This window comes from Varanus komodoensis, unplaced genomic scaffold, assembly GCF_004798865.1.
Source record: "Varanus komodoensis strain SLA01 unplaced genomic scaffold, ASM479886v1 scaffold69, whole genome shotgun sequence".
Classification (NCBI taxonomy): domain Eukaryota; kingdom Metazoa; phylum Chordata; class Lepidosauria; order Squamata; family Varanidae; genus Varanus; species Varanus komodoensis.
The window spans coordinates 187,657-211,160 of record NW_025336334.1 but is presented as its reverse complement, the minus strand read 5'-3'; the positions used below and the strand labels follow the sequence as shown (position 1 = coordinate 211,160).

Here is a 23,504-nt window from a genome sequence, read left to right as displayed (position 1 = left end):
ACTACTGTGGGCAAGAATCTCTCAGAAGAAATGGAGTAGCCTTCATACTCAATAAGAGTAGGAAAAGCAGTAAAAAAAAAAAAGGTAACGTTTTCCCCTTGACATTAAAGTCCAGTCTTGCCTGACTCTAGGGGGTGGTGCTCATCTCCGTTTCCTAGCCAAGGGAGCCAGCGTTTGTCCGCAGACAGTCTCTGTGGTCATGTGGCCGGCATGACTAAACACCGAAGTGCACGGAACACTGTTACCTGCCCACCGAAGTGGTATCTTTTTATCTACTTGCATTTGCATGCTTTCGAACTGCAAGGTTGGCAGGAGCTGGGACGGAGCACGGGAGCTCACCCCATGTGCAGATTTGAACCGGCGACCTTTCGATCAACCAGCCCAGCAGCACAGCGGTTTAAACCACTGCAATACACGCTACTTAATCTCAAAACTATCATTAGAATTGTACAAAATGGATGTAGATTTCAGTTCATGATAATGGAACAATAGCATACACTGGTGTGGTTTTGCTAGCTTGTAAGAGATGTAACTTCTTTTCATTCCGATCTTCCCTCCCTACCCAACCCTCCACAGGATCGATATGGTTCTTAACCATTTGTATTGGCTGACTGGAAACACTGAAGAGCTTTAAAACTATGTATGTCTGCCAGTGATCATACCACAAATCTTACAAGAAAGTTGCCTTAATGATGTAGAATATTTTATTCTAATTGATATAGCACCATGTTTCCACCATGTGTTCTTTTCTGGTTCCAAGCAGCTTTCATTTAATGTAGTAACTTAACACTTCTGCTTTTATTCTGTTAGTGTTGCAGCTCCTTCTGTCTGTGTCATTATGTTGTTGCATGCTATTGCTACCACCAGTCTGTATGTTCACCACAGCCCACTGTGGTGGGTTGTGCCGCACTCTGGAATGTACCAGACATTTGAGCTATGACTCTGGTTTGTGTCATTCAAACTTGGCAAGGGTGGGTTGTGGAATGGTTAAAAAAACTCTTGCATAACCCATGGCTTGTTTTACGGTTATACGAGTTTTGTTTAACCCTTGTACAGCCCATCCCCACCAGTCTGATATGACAAGCCATAGTTGTGGCTTGAATAGTAAAAATGGCTGCCTGTATGCATTGAATTTCACCATAAATAAGCCACATTTGATTGTGGAAACCAGCTCACAGAAAAAAGCTGGTGATAACGTTGAATTAGTGTAAGGGCTGCCAGTTTATTATTCATTTATTGCCCTCCTCAACACATGGTGAGACTGGAAGTGGCCATCAGTCTTATGTCATTCCTTTCCACCGTGTTTAAAAAAAGATACCTGGATCAGGTAATCGATGTGCGAGTTTCTCTATCAAGCTATTTAACCCACTATAGAGGTTCCAATATAGGTTTAAGGGAGGCCTCATGAGTAATAAAGTGATCCTCTTGTTTTGTATATTCTAGGGCTGAGGGAATAGTGGAGAAATGACCAAGGAATGCTTCTAATTTTGCTGCACATACATGAGAAAGGGGAGACCTTTACGCAGGTCCACAGAATAATTAAACTGTTACTGATTTTGGTAGACTCAAGTGTGTTTAACTGCATCAAATTCAGGATACGTTGATAGCCTTAAGGAAATATTGATAAATCTTTACATGACAGGAAATGGCAGTTAATCGCTACATAGTTTAGAATGAAAGTAAAATAGTCTTTTAAGCATTGATCTTTCATGTAAACATGTTTTCTTAGAAGAAATAGAAGAAATGTGTGGTATGTTTAAAAGATGTCATCTTGATCAACATTTTATTTATTGAGGAAAAAGGCAGGATATAAATTGAAAAATAAAATAAAAAAAATAAAAAAATAACATTTAAGATCTTTTCCGAATTGTAATCTAAACTCCTTAAATGCTTTTAAGCAATCAATATACTGTATAAAATGAAGAATGAAGTATATATATGGGGTGGGAGCAAAAATATGTATAAAAATTGCTTGGATAGACTAGTCTACTAAGTCATAAGAATTCTAGCATGAACTTGTGGATTTAAGATCAAAATACTGAATATGTGCATAGAAGAATATGGTGTGGCTGTGTTTTAGACAGCCTAGAACTATAACCATTTAAAGCAAATTGAATTGAAAAGAGGCCAGAAAAGTTCTGTAGCTTTTTTTTTTTTGAACAGCTGCCATTTCAACTTAATAAAATTTCAAATAAATTGAGTTATGAAAGTTTCTGCTGCCTGTTTGGATTTTATATTACATTAACTGTCACATCTATTTTGTTCCATGGTAGCCAGAGGTGTGTAAGGGAGTGTGTGTGTGTGGGTGCTGTTCAGTCATGTTAGAGGCTCCTGATCCTAGCTTCTCTGGGCTTCAACCTTCATAGAAACATATAAGTAATTAGTTCCTTAGGATTCTAAGGAAGTGCCCTACTCCATATGGTTTGGAAGGCCCCTTGACCTTCCAGAAAGAGTGCAGGAGTCACAGTACAAGGGACAGAAGGGCACTGGTAATGGTGGGCAGTATCTAATAGCGATCAGTTGCATATTTATTTATTTCATTTTTATATTCCCCAGTAGCTGACACTCTCTGGAATGTTAATAAAAGTTACAATTAAACATTAAAAAGACATACATGTTAATTAAAAAAATTAAAAGCCAAACAGAACCATAACAGCAATTGGAATTGCTATGATACAGAATAGAGGCATGGCAGTGGAACAGAATAAAATGGAATATAGAGAATCAAATTGTATAAAGTTAAACTTTCAGAATACTGGAATAATAAAAAAAGGTCTTTACCTGACACCAAAAAGAATACAAAGAAAGAAGCAGGTGCACCTCTTTGAGGATCTCACTCTACAACCAAGGTGCCACAACTGAAAAGGCCATCCTCCTGCTGGCCACCTGCATCAATTCCTTTGGAAGGGCTCCTAGAGAAGGACCCCTGAAGATGACCTCAGGGTCCAGGTGGGTACGTATGAGAGCAGGTGATCCTTCAGATAACCTGGTCCCAAGCTGTTTGTTGAATGTGAGTACGAGCGTCGGGTTCAGAATTCAACTAGCAGCCAGTGCAGCTGGAAGAGGACTGGCAATATGTTCTCATGAGTCATTCCCCAGTAACAAGTCTTGCTGCCCTGCTTTGAATTAGTTGAAGTTTCTGGACCATTTTCAAAGGTAGTCCCACATACAGTGCATTGCAGTAATCCAAACAAGAGATTACTAAAGCATAGATAACAGTAGCTAGGCCCTCTCTCAAGGTAGTGGCATTGTTAGTATATCAGCTTAAGTTGTTCTGTGCCACCAAGTCCACTTTTGCCTCTATTGACAACTCTTGAGTTCAGGAGCTTGCCCAAACTACAACCTCATCCTTTAAGGGAATGCAACTCCATATAGGACAGGTTGAATAACACCCAGCTGGAGAGATGAACCACCCACTAACATCACCTCCATCTTGTTTGGATTGTGTCCCAGTCCATTACCAAGCCCAAACACTGATTCAGAGAAGCCACTGCCTCACCTGAGTTGATGAAGGGGTAGAACTGAGTGCCCTCTGCATATTGATGACACCTCAGCCTATCCCCCAGATAAGCTCCTCCAGCAGTTTCACATCGATGTTAGACAACATAAGGGATAAAATGGAACCCTGTGGTACCCCAAGGCATAATTGCCATGGTGCAGAACAATAATCCCCCAGCACAACCTTCTGGAATTGGTGAAGTAGCAACAGAACCACTGCAATGCAGTGCCTCCAACCCCTAGCCCAGCCAACCTATCCAGAAGGATACCATGGTTGATGGTACCGGAAGCCTCTGAGAAATCCAGGAGAATCAACAGAGTTGCACCACCTATCTTTCTTCTGGCAAAACTCATCTCAGGTAGTTTCCACTCCAAAACCAACATTGAAGCCTGATTGAAATGGATTTAGATAATTGGTTTCATTAAGAGTGCCTGGAGCTGTTCAGGTGCCATGGACACATTTCCAGTCCTGTCAATTTCCTTGTTGAAGTGGCCTGCACTTCTTGCATAATAACGCTTTAGCACTTCTGAAGGCAAACTGGAAAGATTGGAAACACTTGTTTCTAGAATGGGGCAAGTTAGCAGAGCTCATACAAGAGAGCTGCACTGGCTTGTACCCTTCCAAAAATGAACATTTCCCCTCATTTTGGGGCTTGCCACCAGAAACATTAAACTGCCATTCAGGGCTACAGTGGAATTAGCAAGACTGCTCTCAGTATGTATACTACAAGTTAGGAAAGGTAGCATGAAGTCCAAGAACATAGTTAATGAGCAGTGTCAAAGAAGCTATTAAAGAAAAGGCTTCCTTCAGAAACTAGAAGTCTTGTCTGAATGAGGAAAATAAAAGGGAGCACAAGCTTGCACAAAGGAGATGTAAAGAGACAAATAAGAGATGCAAGAAAGCATCATTTTCTGACAACTCAGTGGCCAAAAATAAAGTTTTATTTAAATATATCAGAAGCAAGAAACCAGCTAGAGATGCAGATAGACCACTGGATGATAATGGAATTAAAGGAGCACTAAAGGAGGAAAGGATATTGCAGAGACACTGAATAAACTTTCCATCTGTCTTTACAGTACAACTGTGATTACCAACCTACAGTATGTGTACATCCAGGGGTATGAACCAGGACATTCAGGGGTACATGAAAAAAATTGAATAATGGCGGGAAACTCTTTTGAGTTTTGAATGTGAATATATATGCACTACCTGCTCACATTATTCCATTGCCTTTTAATCCCATTATTGAGCTATTTATTTACAGTTACAGCATATACATTTGAAATAATAGCAACTATATTAATTAGAAACATTTGCTAATATGAAGAGTATGATTTATGGAAATGAGTTGCCATGGAGTACATAAGAGAAAAAAGGTTGGAAACCATTGCAGTAGAGGATACAAGACAGATATCTGTTCTGAACTTAATTCAGGAAGGGAAATAGAAGAATTAAGGCAGACAGAACTAACAAACTATGAAATTTTCAATCTTACTAACATATGGAAAGTTAATAAATCACTTGACCCAGATGGTATCCACCCCAGATTCTTTAGCACAAGTTCAAATCTAAAATTGAACTTCCTACAAAATAGATACTATGCCCCTAATATCAGCCACTATACCAGACAACTGGAGAATGGCCAATGTTACACCAATTTTTTAAAAGGGAACTGGGGCGAATCAGAAATTACAGGTCAGTTAAGTGTAATGACTTTTTGCGCAAATGGTCTGAAGGCATTATTAAAGCTAGAACTACAACAGAGGGGCAAGAAAAACTATCAGCATGCCTTCTGCAAAGGTAAGTGCTGGCTCACTTAGTAGTTGTGGAGTAAGAGAGAAGATCCTCAGTAACTGGTTAAAGCAGTGTTCTTCAACTGCTGGTCCGCGGACTGGCACCGGTCTGCCGGAATTTCCAGCCGGTCTGTGAAAGAATCTCTGCCATGTGCGCTCATGACAGCGGGATCTCGCTGGCTAGGGACCAGCAGGGGGCTCGCTTTGCAAGTGCTGCAGATTCCTCCCAGGGAGGGGACAGGCAGCTCAAGGGGAGCCAGCCAGAAGCTGGGGCACACTGGTGCCCCTCTGGGCAGGACCGAGACTGGACCTGTTCCTTTCTCTGCTGTATTTTCTGATGAGAAGGGAAACTCTTGAGTTGGGCTTGTGCAAAACGTTTTTCAGCCAGTCTGTGCTGGTGTGCATGGGGGTTGCGGGGGAGGGTTCATTGTATTTCAGTATTTAACATTATGGATATCGTATTATGTAACTTTGTTTGATTTTGTATTGCTCTGCTGTTAATATTGTATTTGAATTTGCTATGAGCATAGTATTACATTCATATTGATTTTTTATTTTGCTACTGTAAAATTTTGATCAAGTATTCTTGAAAAGAAGCAACAGCAGATTTCTCAGTAGCCTTATCTGAATTACATATTGCTCTCTAAACATTTCAGTTGTACTTGTTTACATTCAATTTCAATATTATATTCTTTTATTAGCATTTTTATTGCTCAGTTTCTGGTTATTTTAGAAAATTCTTTATTTTTGGTACTATATTTAAAACCTAATACACAAAATACTATATTATGTCTATAATGCTTTTTATTTCTGCCTCAGTGGTCCCTGAAATAATTTTACTATTTTTGCCAGTTCACAACTGTAAAAAGGTTGAAAACCACTGGATTAAAGTATAGAAAGCAGGGAGTGGGAATAAATGGCCCTCTCTCTCAATGGAGTGATGTAAAATTGGGGTCCCATAGGTTTCTATGTTAGCATCAATACTTTTCAATCTATTCATAACCGATCTGGAAGTAGGAGTGAGCTGAGTTTGCTGATGGCACCAAACTATTTAGTGTGATTAAAGCCAAAAGGGATTGTGAGGTGTTTCAAAAGGATCTCTTTAAGCTGGGAGAATGGGCATCAACATGGCAAATGCAGTTCAGTGCAAGCAAGCATAATGTAGGTTGGGATCAAATAGAAATCCCAATTTCAAGTATAAGCTGGCAGGATTTAAGATATGAGTGACTGATCAAGAAAGGGATCTTGGGATTGTAATGGACAGCTCGATGAAAATGTCAACCCAGTGCACAGATTTTGTGAGAAAGGCAAGCTCCATGTTAAGTATAATTAGGAAAGTAATTGAAAATAAAACTTTCCAAGATCATGCTGTCCCTTATATGGCCTTTATGTCTATGTACACCAGTTGCTGGGGAACTAAGGCAGGAGGGGCTGCTTTACTTATAACCTACTTGAGGAATCCCATGAGAACTGAATTACATTGTCCAGTACAAGATGTGCTTCCCTGGGGAAACTCTGAGTGAAAAGAAGTCAGCTGCAAAGCATTTCCTTAGTCTTATCAGGTCACCATAGAAAACAACAGCATAAGCTACACTTAACTGTACTGTCAAAATGATTTAAAAAACAAGAACCCCGAATGGTTTTCACTGCACAATTTGGATTCAAGAATCCAATTCAAGAATATTTGATTATATCCAGAAGGTTTATTCATAAGCCTTTCTGGGGAGCTAGTGTGGGCTGAAAAGTAAGATGTAAACATAAGGTATGTGTGAGGAAGCAGTATGGGGGAGAATAATCAAATCATGTAGGTGGAAAGGGCCTAGAAGGCTGTTGAGTCCAACCCCTGGTTCAATGCAGACTCAGACCTCCCATCCAGATTCTAACCAGGCCTGATCCTGCTTTGCTTCCAAGATTAGGCAGGATCAAAAGAGCTGCCGGTGAGCTTGACACCGCTTGAAACAAGTAGGTCCAATTTTTTGCTTTAAATCAGAGATAAGGGACTTTATAGTGTATGCATTCACATGACTGGGATCTGTGCATAGAGCTTCATTGTGGAAACATCCAGCTGAGTGGAAGGCACACGCCTTTCCCTTAGTTCCTTTCCATCTGCTTCCACTGAATCGTGGTAGGAATTTCATTCTCGAGCATCTTTAAAAATCTCCCTCATTTCTCAATTTCTTCAGCTGTGCCTTTTCTCCTTAGCTGTTTGCCATTGTTTCTCCTTTACCTAAAAGCATGCCTTGGTTACTGAATCCTGTGTACTCCTTGTTCAACTTATATTCATCTCTGTGCATATGTCTCATTGCTCTTTATTTTTCAAAGTACACAAACTAACACCAAGCAGCCCAGCTTTGGCAAACTGCTCCTTCTGCCTCAGGCACACAGAGTTGATTCCTGAATACTTGGTCAATGTTTCCCACATTTAACAACCGTTAGGAAAGGAAGCCTTGTTTGAACACAATTGAGAACCTGGATGAATCCACTGTCACTTTAGAGAAGCACTGCAGCTCAGTGGTAGAGCTCATGCTTTGGGCCTATGAGATCCCAGCATAAGTCCCTGGCTGTCTTGGTAGGACTGGGAAAGACTCCAGCCCAAAGCCCTGCAGAACTGTGATGCTGAACCTCCTTTAGGAATGAACTCCAGTTCAGAAAAGCACATGAGGACTGCATTGAACTGGCAGGCAGGGCTGAAAGCAAAAGGATGGGGCCAAAAGTATCAGTATATGGTAGCTTAAAGCTCTTTCTGCCGGTACCTAAGGAGAGGCACTTCAACCTTTTATAATGGAGGAAAAGGCACAAAAGACGGGGACACAGCCAAATTTTTGGCAATCAGGAGAAAGGGCTGTGACCTTCTGTGGGGCGCTGGAGGCCAGATTTCTTCAATTGCGCCTGGGCGTTTGATGGGGAAATGATGATGGGCTGCTGCTGCTGCTGATGATGATCATCATCATCATCCTGGGCATCCTTATTATGAGCTTTATCTCACAAAAACAATAAGCAATTTTAGGCTATTCTCTCAAATGCCTCAGCCACAGAGATATATGATCCTGTGGTGATCTCGGCAAACAACATTTTTCAGGCCTTTTCTATGAGGTTGATAAGGTGGATAGAGATCCAATAGTTTTCTCCTCTTCTCTCCCAGAATAGCCTCCCATGGACACAGAGGAAATGAGGGAGTTAATCTTGCAGCTAAAATTGAAGAAAACTGCTGGACCAGATGCTTTTGTTGTTAGTCGAGAAGTCATGTTTGACCCATCATGACCCCAGGGACAACATTCCTCCAGGCCTTCCTGTCCTCCACCATCCCCCGGAGTCCACTTAAGCTCACACCAACTGCTTCAGTGACTCCATCTAGCCACCTCATCCTCTGCCGTCCCCTTCTTCTTTTGCCATCTATTGTTCCCAGCATTAGGCTCTTCTCCAGTGAGTCCTTCCTTCTCATTAGGTGGCCAAAGTATTTGAATTTCGTCTTCAGTATCTGGCCTTCTAAAGAGCAGTCAGGGTTGATCTCTTCTAGGACTGACCAGTGTGATCACCTTGTGGTCCAAGGGACTTGCAGGAGTCTCCTCCAGCACCATAATTCAAAGGCCTCAATCCTTTGGCGCTCAGTATTCCTTATGGTCCAGCTTTCACAGTTATACATTGCAAGGGCCAGATGCTATCTCACCTGATAGGTTAAAATGTGATCTGAATTGGTGGGCCTTGATTCTTGCTCTCCTGTTCATGATGATAGTTGGAACAGGAATGCCTAAATCCTAGAATCATGCTATAGTGGTTCCCATTTATAAAAAAAGGCAATTATAACCAGCCTTCTAACTTCAGGTCAGTAAGTCTGTTATTGGTAGCAGGGAAGTCTATGGGAAATATCTATTAAACTTCACTCATGGATCAGTGAACAAAAAATTCTTGACCCAGAGCAAGCAGGGTTTAGACAAGGCAAATCCACAATAGACAATTGTGTAATATTTTCCCACTTTATACATGAACAGGTGAGAAAAGCAAATTCTAGCAAATTTATGCCATCCTTGATTTAAAGGAAGCTTTTGATTCAGTTAATAGGGATAGCCTTTGTGTTAAGCTGCAAAAGCTAGGAATAGATAAAATACTCCTTCCTCTTATAAGAACATTCACCAGGTCAGATTGTCATGGAAAGGAGAGCTAACCCAACAATTTCCAACTAATAAGGAAGTGAAACAAGGATGTATCCTAGCACTGACTTTGTTTAATCTCTTCATGAACAATCTAGCATCCCATCTGAACAGTGCAGCATAAAGTCATACTATTGCCTTATTCAGGTGAAGCAGTAATTCTCTCTCAAATGTGCCTAGGTATGAATCATTTGATTAGCAGCTGCATAGAAAATTTGGATAAATATGGGCTGCAATTAATGTACAGCAAATCCCAAAGTAATGGTCTTTGCCAAAACATGGAAAAATGTCCTAGAAAAGGTTAAGCAATCCAAATATTTGGGAATCAATTTTCATTATATGAACTGGATCCATCATCAGAAAGCTGTGCTTAATGTAGCCTGTCTTTCAGCTCAGTCCGTTATAAGATTCTATTTCAACAGAAGGAATAGCTGTGCGCCAGCTGCACTTCAAGTTTTCAGGGCCAAAATAATACCCCAAGCATTATATGGTGTCCCTGTTGAATCGTTCAGTTAAACAGATACAATCTTCATTCTTCTGGAAAATCTTGGGTGCGTCCCATATTCAGTACTGTGCTTGGAGACCAGACAATCCCAGCTGGAGACAATGGCCTGGCTGAACTCCATAAGGTTTTGGCTACGTGTGTATTATAAGATGGATTGTGACAGCTTGACGCATTATCTTGTGTCAAATTCCATACTTCCAGTAGGGATCTCTTCACTTTTTAAGAAATTAAAGCTCTGGCATATAGACCCTGATCAATCAGGTTTTCTAAGTCCAAAGTAAGCATTCCAAATGATTAAAAGGAGGATCATGATATAGAATTACAGGAGTTGTTGAGAGCTGCCAATAAAACATGTTCCTCTCTGCACCTTCATATACCATTCAGAATAGGACAAATGGCCATGCTTTTTGCCATTCTTCAAGGGCTTCAAGAGTGCAGTGCGTATTTTTTGGCAAGGTGCAATGCCATGCTGTCCATCCTAATGTCAGGTAGATTTAAGGGGATGCCATATATTGAAATGCACTGCCAGTGTGGACAAGGCATGGAAACAATATCACACATGCTTTTGGACTGCTCGCTTTTTGAGGAGTTGTGCACCAAATTTCTAGGTTCGATTCTGATCAATATGAGAACTTGGTCAGACCAGGAAAAGGTCTGCTTTGTTCTGTCCACAGACAAAGTGGAGAGAACGGCAGCCTTTCTGTGGAGATTGTTAAGAGCTGCTCTAGTGCCCCTTAGCAATGCTGTGTTAGGAGGATCTCTGCGGGATTGTGTGGATTTATGCAGATTTGAATTGCATTGTATTCTTAAACCAATAAACGTTCCTACTACTCATCACCATCCTCATCTCCACCACCATCTTTTTATTTCTGCTATACCCCAATAGCTGGACGGTTCACAAGACTTGCTAGGAGAACTATAGAATACACAAAACATTCTCCAGGTAGCATCCATTTTGGTATAAATTCTAGCCATCTCAAAATGTTGAGATCTGATTCAATACAGCATTAGTCAGATCCATTGATTCCATAGACCTTGGCCAGAACTGATCTCTACCTCTTTTGAGACAGAGCACCCAGTGCTCACATGTCCTTCTTCCAATATATTCAAATACAAAGTTCTGTACACTGCAAAATGGCAGATAATTCATCTAGAGCTCTTACATCTTCTGAAAGTTTGATGAGGTCTAATGTAGTGCACAAAGGCTTATTGCCTAAAGTATATAAATGTCTAATGGAAAATGAAACGAAGGACCCATCTTTTTCAAAGTGAAATGAAATGGAAACTTAAATGACCCAATTACTGAATGAATGTTATGTTCCTAAAAGTGGGGACTCAGTCACTGTGCATATCACTTTAGTTTGTGCTATTTTGCTAAAGAAAAGTCCAAGCATCTATAGTGTGAGTTCAGATTCTAAAACTTTTCTTTCAGATTTTTTTACCTTTGCCAGAGAAATTCTGGTGCAGAAATTCTAGTCCACATGCAGGCATGAGGCATGCATGATGAGATTTAGCATTGCTCAAGTGAAAGCAATTGGTCATATCGCTCAGTTGTTGGAACTTATGTAACTGGGAGGTTAATCCAAGAGCATCCAATACAGATATTGTAACTTTTAACATCAAGTCAGGTCTTTCTGCCACATGTGTGCAGTCTCCAGCTCAGTCAGTTTCTGAAAAAGTCTTCTACACTATTTTGTGGCAAGTGTGGATTTGGGAATTTTTGTTATTGGCCAATATGACTGTCTTTGCTTTTCAGTAGAGAATTTCTTTTAAAGATTCTCTAAGATGAATCTCTGAGCGATGCAAATAACAATGACAAAACCCAATGCTAATATAAAAGAAGAATGTTTGTTGATTATGTTGCAGGTATAAGCAGCAAACCTGAATTTTTGGCATATTTGATGAGCATGTAAGATTGTTAAAATATATTGGATAGATATCTTACCATGTGTCAAGGAAATAATTGGATATGAGACCTCGCCAAACACAAAAGCTTTCTTAAGTGTATATATGGTACTATATGAAAACTGAGCCTAGTCTTATATGCCTCCAGGATTTTACGATAGCCAATCACAGATTGCTCCCAAAAAAAAAAAATAAATAAAAATGGATAGGATACCATGGCTAGAAATTGTGAAGGAGAAGATTGGTCAAGAGTGACAGGAGATTCTGAAAAGTGAAACTTGGAAGACACAATGGCAAAGTAAGATGGAAAAATGGGAGATATCTAAATAAGCCAGTGTGGCTATGCAGGGAACACTGTGATGAAACTGGAAAAGGGCATGTGTAAGAGATGGGACATGCGGAAGATTATATAAGCAAGGATGAGTAATAGGCTGGTGTTAATGAAAGCCCAGAATGCTCAGAGGGTCATGGGGAATGCACAAAATAAGCAGCAAGTTTCTTTGGCTATGTTTGGAGCAAGAATAGCATGAAAAGCTTAGGCTCGCCACTTGGAGAAAATCAAGAAGCTGAAGTCCTTAATTCCAATTTTGTCTCATCAATGTTGTATTCTGCCTGGGAAAATTAGAGCACATCATATAAGGAGGAACATGCAGACCAAGATAGATACAGACCATCAAACTACTTGGAATGGATTTATCTCTATAGCCTTTAGAATGACATCCTTGAAAGCTGAATGAGCTTGGAAGCACTTCAGTTCCATTGGCTGAAATCTGTGAGGCTTCTTGCAGAACAGGTGAGGTGCCAGAAGACTGGAGACTGGCACAAACAGTTGCTGTCTTTCAACAGCGGGGAAAGGTGGAGATAAGCAACTACAGCCCAGTAACCTTGGCATTGATACAGAGCAAAATTCCAAAACATATTACAAAGTGGTTGATCCAGCATGGTGTTTCTGCCATGTTCATGATTTCTGATCTCTGATCAGTACACAGCCATTATTTCTGTTCCTTCCTTTACTTTATTACTTGCCAGAATTAAAAACCAATTAAAGCACAAACTGAAGAGGGAAGCGATATGCAGAAACTGGCAAGATAGTCATTTGGGGCAAAAAAAGAAGAGAAAGAAGAAGAAATACCAAGCTGCACAGCTAAGGTAAACATAAAAAATCACCAGAGCTAATCTGATTAGGAAAGTGACATTGGAGGATGTGGGCATTTCCACTCTTCTCCTTAAACTTTCCCCTTCCATTTAGATCAGGAAATTAGCACAGTAGAAAGACACAATATATGCAAGCCTTTCACCACTTCCTGCAGGAAATGAACATCTTCACATTTCCTTTAAGTAAAATTTCTGAATAAAAATTTTGAAATCAACCACAGATGTCCCAGCAGAGTGTGTATTTTGTCTCTTAGGGAGTCAAAACTAAGCATTCCTTTAGAAACTCAGCACTTTCCCCTGGAAGCCCTTTCATCCTCCAACCAGGATACATATTTTGCTGTGTTGCAGGAAAAACCAATCAGGCAATGGTGAGAGGGGAAGTGGCATGTGGGCAAAAGGTCCCATATCCTTTGTCAGCTGCTACTTTCCTATTAAAAATTGAATACTTCTCCACCACTTTGCCCCTGTTCCATGGATACTCCTTAAATGTAAGCCATTCAGCCCTTATAATTGGTGAGAGGATGTCAGAGGCATCCATGTTCATTGTGTGACATCAAACAGGAGATCCATGTTCCCTGGCCACATAACCTTGGTGGTGTCTGCAGTAAATGTATTGTAGCTGCTTCTTTGTTTATTCATTGGACTACCAAAGTTAGCATTCCATTCCTATCTGGTTATATTAGAATATTTTGCCTGGAGCATGAAACTCTTCTCTTACAAAGCATTACGTGCTCCAAAAGCAGTAGTTCCGCAGATGACCTTTTATGGGATCAGTTGGTTTTCTTGTGAGAAGTTTGTCATGAGAAGTTTTGAAAAGTTTGTGTGTGGCTCTCTTTCTCTCTTTAATAAACTGAGTGTTTGGAAGAAAATGTGGAACAAAATAAAGTGCTCAATAAAAGCTTTTGTTAACATTTAAAGTTGCTTTAGATAGCAATTTCTGCTAGAGCCTTTAAGCAAATGTATGAGCATCCTTTGCATGTCTGCACTAAGTGAAGGATATATCATGCAATTACCATGGAGGGGCCTGAAATAAAATTTCAAAGCTACACATTGCTGGCAAGAAAGAAGCCTCGGAGGCTTGCATGGCTGTGCAAGGGAAGTCAGATGTCCCTGGGTACAAGGCTGGCAGCAGGCTCAATGCAGGGGCTGGGGACCAGGACTGTGGCTTCTCTATACAGTAATCACATGGTGCACCCTTGAAAAAACTGTGCTGGCTGTAAGAAGCAGGCACAGCAGCAGTTGCCCCAAAGCGAGGGATGAGGCAAACCTTAAGCTGGTAAAATTTGATTTTAAAAAACCCAAGCACTCAAATACTGGGTGGTTTCACACATCATAACAACCAACCCTACATAATTAACACAGTTTGAGGATTGTTTTTCCCATGTTATACCCAACAAACAATCAAAGAGTTTCTATGTTATTGTGGTTTCCATCCTTCCCGCACCAGTGTGCATCACTCCGCACCTATATCACCTACCTCTTCTTCATTGGTCCCCTGAGGCATGTCCTTTGCCACCCCTCCCATTTTCTTTTTTTCTCTCATGTTCCTTTGCCCAATCTGTCTTTTAATAAATGATCTGCCCATGGAAAGCACTGTTTCTTGCTGTAATCCTTCCCCACAGCAAAGTGTCTTTCTGTGGTCTACCTTCTAGATGAGGTGCAGATCTCTCTCTCTCTCCTCCCCACCCCACCCCAATCAACCCAGCTAAGATTCCTTTCTCTACACTCTCCTCCAACACCACATGCTCAGCATGGTTCTGGGGCCTCTCCAGAGTGCTGCTTGGATGGCTTCTTGAAAGCATGTAGCTCATCCCAGTGCTGGGCTGGGTATGTGACAAACCTTGCTTGAGCACCAACTTTTGCTGGACTGGACTCGTTGCCATTCTGCAGCTGAAGTGGTATCCTGCAAGAAGGATTGCTGAGAAGGAGCTTGGAATGGGCAAAGTGGCAGGGGGTCTGGCAGTCTGTATCCAGTTCCTCTTTGGTACCCCTTCTGCCTAGGAGAGAAGGCAGCCATGTAAGGGAAGGCTCAGAGTGGATCCTGCCAGGTACAGCTTCCCAGAGGAAGCCCTCTCTGGGAATGGTGATAGCCTGGATTTTAGGGTATGTGTTATGCCACAGATGTGGTGGTGAAGAAGAAATGGCAAGGCTTATCGATAGTCCTGAGGAGTAGTGCAGATGACAAATGAGAGTAAGGAAAGCAGAATCAAGGACAGCTTTTTTTTCAGAGAAAATGCTTCTTTTTTATGCCCATGTACAATACACTTGACAATGTGACTTTGCAGACAGGAAGGAAATGCTTTTGCCTGGAAACAAAGGGCATGGCAACAGAGGCTGGCATCTGTGACAGCTGCATTGTCAGGAAACAGCTGACTCCGAGGTTGCTGTTTTGGGCGGTTGGCACATTCTCTGCTGCTAGAAAGCAGCAACAGGAGGATACCTGGAAAAAACAGAGAAGATGGAGGGGTATTCTTGGCCTAATAAAGATCATTTCTTAAACAGAAATGGTTATGTCTGAACCAATCCTACATGTTAATAAAAGAAAAGTGGGGAGAAGGAGAAAACCTACATTCCAAATAGTAGAAATGTTATAAAAAGACAACATACTCAAAAGATTTATCTCCTAAAAGGAACCATTATATTGCTTAAAATGCTCAAATGCTACCAAAAATGAAAACAAATCCAGTTTAAATGAGATTTTTTTTATTCACTGGTATTTCCCAGGCTTTCACCCTAAAAGATTCCTTCCTTCCTTAGAGTGCCCACTAGTAAGAATGCTGTTAGTGGATACTTTTTTCAGTTTCTTGCTTAAAAGAACACTTGCTTTCAACAGAACGGTCTATTTAGTTTTCTCTACTTCCAAAAAGAAAAAACTCATAATATTTACATGTAGCTTCTTCTCAAGATTAATTGCAGTACAGTATTATAATGAACTCTTTAAAATCTTATGTGGCCCCTTTAAGAGGGGTTTTAATTTAACTCTATACAAGAAAGAATCCTGAGTCTTAGAATCCATACTGTTTCTTTTTTCATCAAGGTCTCTGTTTTCTTTAATGGTCCAGAACCAACAGACCTGTGGCTATATTCAAAGATGCAAGATTCCCAGTAGCATAATCAACAATGGAACTATTTTATATTGTATGTCTGCTAAGAGTAGCACATTTTATCCTCAAAAGCCTTATGCATTTGTTTACAATATACACAATTCCCACAGTGAAAATTTCCCTGTGGAAGAAATGTTCCTGGAAATAATTGAACTCCTTGTGGTTTTCAAAGAGTATTGTTCTACATAAGCCACTCCCTACCATTCATTGTTCTTTTATAAGTGTTTAATGCTGTATCTTTATAGTCTAGCATATGTTCCAGTAAATGCCAGTACTGGCTGGTGTACTTTTTAAAAATTGCAAATAAATTATACATTAGGCTCTTTCTCATTATGTAACATCTACTATGCCACAAACAGGAAAAAGTCAAAAGAGCTTTTTAAAAAGTATTAATATGCCAAATTATTACAGATTTTAAACTTGTTGTACTTTTATATTTAACAGATCATGGTAAATGAGGGGCAATACGTAATGTTGCCCTTCTGCTCATGGGAGTGACTGCTAGTACAACACGAAGGTAGCTTTGACAGCAAAATGAAAACTTAGCTCAAGCAAATGCTTCCAGAATGGGGCAACTCATAACACTAATGGAGGGCCAGGATTCTGTTGCCCTACCTAGAATTATCATTAGTACAATGTGGCTGCAATTAGCAGTCTGCTGACCCTGGTATCTGGGAATTCAAGATGGATTCAAAAATATTTCTTAATCCAAATGAGTATAAACAACTCCCATTATTTACAGACTTGTCTTCATGAATCTGACATTCTCTGACTTGTATATAATAATTAGTCAATCCCATTCTCATTGCTATATCTGAGATACCAAAAAGCAATCTGACAAACAGGAGGAATGAGGTCTCAATAAAATGTAAGAGAGATTTTTGCAGTGGGCAGTAAAGTAACAATCACCAAAACTTCACTGGTATTTACTTAATCTATCAAATAATTTAATGAGACTTTCAGAGGTTCATTTATGTTCTTAATATAAAACTGTATAGGTTGCCAATGCACTTTAACTTTTGGATAGTCCCAAAAGACATGCACAAAGCAATATAGCCAACATTTATCATAAGTGACTTATTTTTCTAAGTCATTACCATCAATAATGGAATGCCTGGCCATTCTATGCTAATAATCAGCTTCATTTGTATAGCACCATTGAACAAAAATATCTTCATAAACCCATATTTTTGCTGCATTTGAATTAGCTCTATGACCAAGTCCATATGCCATGTCAATTCCTGGATTGCAAACTGAAAATAAGAAGAATCTTAGGAAAGAAGGGAAATACCTGGTAAGTTGTTTAACCCATAGAGAACCCAGAATTCTGGGTTTGGCCACACTAATAACAACTTATTCCTTCCACTGTCATTCAACAATCCAGGATCTCCCCATTCTTGGGTTGTTATTGGGACATCTGAACACAGAACTCTGGGTTATTTAAGGGTTAAAGTCAAGGTTGCTGACCTGGAAAATTTCTAAGAGAGTCAGAGAAGCTGGCCATCATATGAATTCAAAACCATGCAACTGGATTTAAAAAACCATTAAATCATTGTAAAAGTGAAACTTTATCAATGAAAGAAAGGGAAGAATTAACTGATATATCTACAGATTCAGCTTTAAAATTTAATTACCAACAGGAAGAACTTTTAGATTTTTGGTTGCAAATTTACAGTGAATGTCTTGAAGTGTCTGATAGTGCAATAAAGATTCTTATGCTTTTTGCCATACCTTATTTATATGAAAAGTCTTTTTCCACATATACAGCAACAAAAATAAAATATAGGAATAAAGTGCATGCAGAACCAGAAATGCACTTGCAGTTGACATTAATAGCACCAAATTTTGATTTTCTTTGTGGCAAAAAATGCATAGCAAGGCATTAAAATGGAAGTATATTTTTGCATATTATTTGTTAGTGATGTTATACTAAAATGAAGTATGTATTCAGTAAACTTAGTATTATCTAGCTATAAGTAACAAATGGTTTCATAAATGTATTTATAAATACATTGTACTTATTTTACATTGTTTACATTGTATGAAATGCACTGGTGTGACATTAATTGTAACATTTTGTTAAAATAAAATACATTAAAACATCTTTATGATTGGGTTCTGCTCTGGTTTTTCACATTGAGAAGGATTTCTGGAGTATCTCAAGCTTGAAGACCTTTGATCTACAGCCAAAGCTGACACTAGGAAGCTTTCTAGATACCAGGCAACCAGGCTGAAATCTTGTGATGATCAGCAGTCCCAATGGGAGGAAATCTCAAGGGTCTCACACACGACTAAAGACGCGCTAACCTTACTCCCCAGGTTACTTTATTCTTTGATAAACAAGCTGTAGGGAGTAGGCTTAGCCCTTGCTCTTTTCAGACAGTTCAACAAGATAAGTCATCAGATTCTGAACTAGAGGAACTTCGGGAGTTCGAAACCTTTGAAGCTCCTTCAGTGTTGTTTCTGGAAGCTTCCCAGGCCACCAGTGAGAGCAGGCCTGTTCTGGAAGATATGGGGGGGGGGAGGGGGTCAGGAGGTGGGGCCAGGAGGGGGGCAGGTGTGGGACCCAATGCTTGACCCAGTCAGGAGGCATCAGGAGAGATGAGCATCCCAGTTGGAATGCTTCTCTCCACCAGTGATAACTACCCTGAAGGTGGCAACTTTACTGAAAGAGAAGGGCTGAGGAGAGTTTTCTAGTTTGGGTTCAGCTCCCTTTCCATGAGCAGAAGCTTATCCTTCCAGCTTGGAAAGAGTTACACTGTCTTGTTAGCTTTGATGTTTTCATAAAGATCTGCAATGAAAAGGATTGTCTTGAACTTTGAAGCATGAAGGAAAGAAGGGGCTAGCTCATTACACAATGCACACATATATATTATGCATGTTGTATCTTTTGTAACTTCATGTGTGGCCTGTGGATGTTATTGTCATGTTGCAATATTGTGGATGTTATTGCAATATCATTGGCACTGTACACTTTTCCACTTCAGTGTTGTACCACACTGTACTAGAGCTGAAAACAGCAACTGCAGCTCATCGGCATTTCCTACATTCTCCTGCGTAAGAATTCCAAACCCAAGCAAAGCTCGTCATGGCCGCCCTCGATAAAGCCAAATAACAACATTCTCTGTACCAAAAATGAATAGTTGTTCTGCCTGAGGAACAGACTAGACATCGCATGCATATGCATGTAATGTGTTCACAAGAACCTTTTTAATACAGGCAAACCTTGCTTTTTATAGGGTGAATAGAAGAACTGATGGAAAGAAGGTGAACTCATGGCTCCCTGCCCCAGCTCATTTCCCTCCTTCCTTAATGGCATACGTATTTGCCCACATTTTGAACTCTGTGGGGAGGAATCACTTGGGTGGGGAAAGAATTTGAAAAACATCATAACGGCAAAGAGGTTAGTATTTGCAACAAACACTCCCATACCAATATTTCTCTGATCCCTCAGGAAGCAGGTTAAAACATCTCATCGTGTGCTATTACAGACACCAGCATTCCACGTCTCATTTGGCCTTTTTTCTCATATGAAAACACTGTCTTAGGGGGATGCGGGGTAGAAGGACCTGAAGCAGGAACCTGGGGCCTGACTGATACCAGCATCAATGGTTGGCATAGTTGTGCAGCTGCCAAGGGTCTGCAGCCTGCAAAGGCTCACTGATGACAGTGGCCTGGAGTTGCTCCTTCTCTTCACCATTGCAGCCTCCTTGTTCTCTTGGGGTGGTGCTGAAAAGAAGGAGCAGCAGAAGCTATGGCCTACTTGAGGGGTCTTCAACCTTTCCAAGTCCTTGGGCCCACTTAGAAATTTGGGCAAGGGCATGAGCTCAAAATGACTGCCATCTAAAAAGCAGGTGACAATGCCCAATAGTCAGGAGAAACTTTGCAGTAGAGAATGTAGTCTTAGCAATCATTTTGTTCAAATATATTAGAGATAAAGAGTCATGCAATCCATGGCATCCTACAGCACACAATTACGTGGCATAATTACATATTCCTTTGGAGAATGAGGAGAAGCACCCTACAGAGGAAGGTGAAATGTCTGGCAAGCTGTTACTCAGTACTTCTGATCTGCTGGTGCAGGCAAGTAAAAGATACAGCCACAATATCTGCTGACACTTCCCATGTGCATGAGTAAACTACCATCCCTGCAGAGAGATCTTTGCCATATGCATAGAAAATGATTCCTGGCTTCAAAAGCTAAGTTATCTGGGCTACAATTAACTAAATGTCTCTTCCTGAAATTCTTGCAAATTTGGAAGGCAGGTGTCCCCCCGTCACTGGGTACAAACACAGCTGCATGTTTGAGAGTTGGTTCTTGGTGTTGGTGCCAATCAGAGAGTTCTTTGTATGTCTGTGTAGCGATACCATCTGTCTTTGAAGGGCATTTCCTTTAAGAAATTGCTCTCCTGCAGCACAGCAAAGTTGCACATGCACTCCGAGTCAGTGCTGAAGGCAGTTCCAGCCACCGTCTTTGGGACCGTGCAATGGCATGATGAACCCTCTGCCGCAAAGACTTCCCTGCTTCATGGCAGCTCATGTGTGGTTCTAGTGCGGGCAGGAGCAAGGATCAGGGAACAAGTGTGGTGACACACCTAGAACAGTCTTCAGAACAACAGTCTTCCAACCCTGCTTGAGTGGGAATGGGAGAACACTGCAGGTGTGTTGAACGGGGCAGATTAATCTTAATTAAAAGGAAAAAATGTCACTGATAGAGTGCATCTAACAGGAATAGAAGGCCAGGCATGCTACAGGCCCATAACATCCTGAAGCAGAAATAAAACTGAACAAACAGCACACATTATAGTTTTTCCATATATCCCTCAAAACTACTGTACACTATCCAGTGTTATGGCTGACATTAACTTTTTTTTGACAATCACAATGGTTAGACAGTCATTTCTGTTACTAACATTTGCAAAAACACTTAACTTGCTAGTTGTGGAAGCTACAGCAGGACACGAGGAAAGACCCTTTCTGCTCTTCTTTGCTGTTCTAACATTGAAGAAGATGCCACATATTGTAGCTGAGTAACAAGATCATGTGGTAAAGCAGGAAGTGGCAGATGGAGGATGTCTGGGCGCCTTGATAGGAACTGCGAGACAGGATAACCAGGTTCAGTCAGGAAGGACCCCTTTTGCCTTGAATCTCAGCAGTTTATCCAAAGATCACTCAGATCCCCTGCAGTTACTTATGACAGCATGCTACCAGGTAGTGGTTCCCACTTGCAACTACAAGCTTTTAGAGCACACACAGAGTTTTTTATAGATTCTGAGTCATATGGGCCCAGCAACTGGGCAGCTGATGACGAGATAAGGGGAACACAGTCAGAAGAAGGTGAGAGGTCTTCAGAGGGGGCTCAATAAAATGGCATTGATTGAAGATTAACATAACGATCACTGAGGCAGAGGGATTATTGTGGGTCTTGGCATGCAAATGAGGATGATTGCAATGCTGTTAACCTGGCAGCCTTATCAGCTCTTTGTTGTTGTTGTTAGTCACAAAGTCGTGTCCGACCCCGTCACAACCCCATGGACAACACTCCTCCAAGCCTTCCTGTCCTCCACCATCCCCCAGAGTCCACTCAAGCTCACACCAACTGCTTCAGTGACTCCATCTAGCCTCCTCATTCTCTGGCATCCCCTTCTTCTTTTGCCATCTATTGTTCCCAGCATTAGGCTCTTCTCCAGGGAGTTCTTCCTTCTCATTAGGTGGCCAAAGTATTTGAGTTTCATCTTCTTTTATTGACTATGAAGGCTACTCCATTTCTTCTGAGGGATTCTTGCCCGCAGTAGTATACCTGATGGTCATCTGAATTAAATTCACCCATTTCTGTCCATTTTAGTTCACTGATTCCTAAGATGTTGATGTTCAGTCTTGTCATCTCTTGTTTGACCACATCCAGCTTGCCTTGATTCATGGATCTTACATTCCAGGTTCCTATGGAGTACAGATCTTTGCAGCATCAGACTCTCCTTTCACCACCAGATACGTCTGCAACTGGGTGTCCTTTTGGCTTTGACCCAGTCGCTTCATTCTGTCTGGCGCTACTAGTACTAGCCCTCTGCTCTTCCCCAGTAGCCTATTGGACACCTTCCAACCTGAGGGGCTCATCTTCCGGCGTCATATCTTTTTGCCTTTTGGTACTGTCCATGGGGTTTTCATGGCAAAGATACTGGAGTAGGTTGCCATTTCCTTCTCCAGTGGATCTTACACGGTATTAGCTATTACAGATCAGCAAAAAGAATAGCCCTGGCAGCTTCTCATAGCAAGCTATGAGTTACAGCAACTGCTAAACCGTAACCGGGCTTGGAATTCTGGTGCTTACTGAAAAAGGGGTTCAGGTATTTTTATAACACAAAGGCCCCTGTAAGCAACCTTTCTCTGCCAGGAGTTATCTGAATTTTCCCAACAAAGACAAACATGTCCTCCAGAAGCGCACCCGCCTTGTGAAGGCGCAGTGTAAAGTGCAAGCATGAACAATCCTTAGCTAGAAATCCTAGAAGTTTGCCCAACCCATTTCTTTGTGCAACAGGTAACATTTCAGGGTGGTTTGATGTCAACAAAAAGGATTTCAGAATACAATACAAAACACCACACACGCAATGCAGAACAAATGCTGATGTGAATGAATGTATTTAGGAAGTATTCCACAGAAAGTTATCCATTTATTTAAGGAACAGTGGCTCAACTATGTCCAAGAACATCATTTTACTACTCATACAGAAAATGTAATTAAAACATCAATACAGAGTGTCAAACATTTGGCCAGATCCTGTGCAGTTTTTGCTGATGAGCTCAATAAATTAGGAGGGTAGGTACTCGGAGGAGGGCTTTCTCTGCGGTGGTGCCCAATCTATGGAATGTGCTCCCCAGAGAGGTCTGCCTGGCGCTGTCGTTATTTGTTTTTCGGCGCCAGGTGAAGACCTTTTTATTTAAACGTCATTTTAATTGTTAACAATATTTACTTATCTGGCCAGGGCGACTTCTCTTCTCTTCTCTTCTCTTCTCTTCTCTTCTCTTCTCTTCTCTTCTCTTCTCTTCGCTTCGCTTCGCTTCGCTTCGCTTCGCTTCGCTTCGCTTTTATAACTTCTTTTATATTGTTTATATTGTTTATTTATTTTATATTATTAATTTTAATTTTATATTGTTATTTTTGTATTGTATTGTATTGTGTTGTAAGCCGCCCTGAGGCTTCGGCAAGGGGCGGCATATAAATGTTCTAATGATGATGATGATGATGATGATGATGATAATAATAATACACCATTTGCCTCCTCAATACAACCCTTGTTAATCAAACACTTGCCTACTCAAGTGCAATAATCCTTGTAGCTCTTCCTCCCATATTTATGGGCATGGGATCAGATGCCTTGTAGGGAACCACAGAATGAT

At 40.8% G+C, this 23,504-nt stretch overlaps 1 protein-coding gene across 3 annotated transcripts in view; it reads left to right on the top strand.

Moving 5' to 3' along the window:
- Window positions 1-2,212, top strand: part of ARFGAP3 (ADP ribosylation factor GTPase activating protein 3) — a 43,608-nt gene extending 41,396 nt beyond the window's left edge. For all 3 annotated transcript variants that reach the window (XM_044450838.1, XM_044450835.1, XM_044450832.1), the window contains one exon: window positions 577-2,212. In XM_044450838.1, coding sequence (XP_044306773.1) covers window positions 577-594 — 18 coding nt within the window. In that variant the 3' untranslated portion in view covers window positions 595-2,212. The remainder of the gene's footprint in view (window positions 1-576) is intronic.
- The last annotated feature ends 21,292 nt before the right edge of the window (window positions 2,213-23,504 follow it).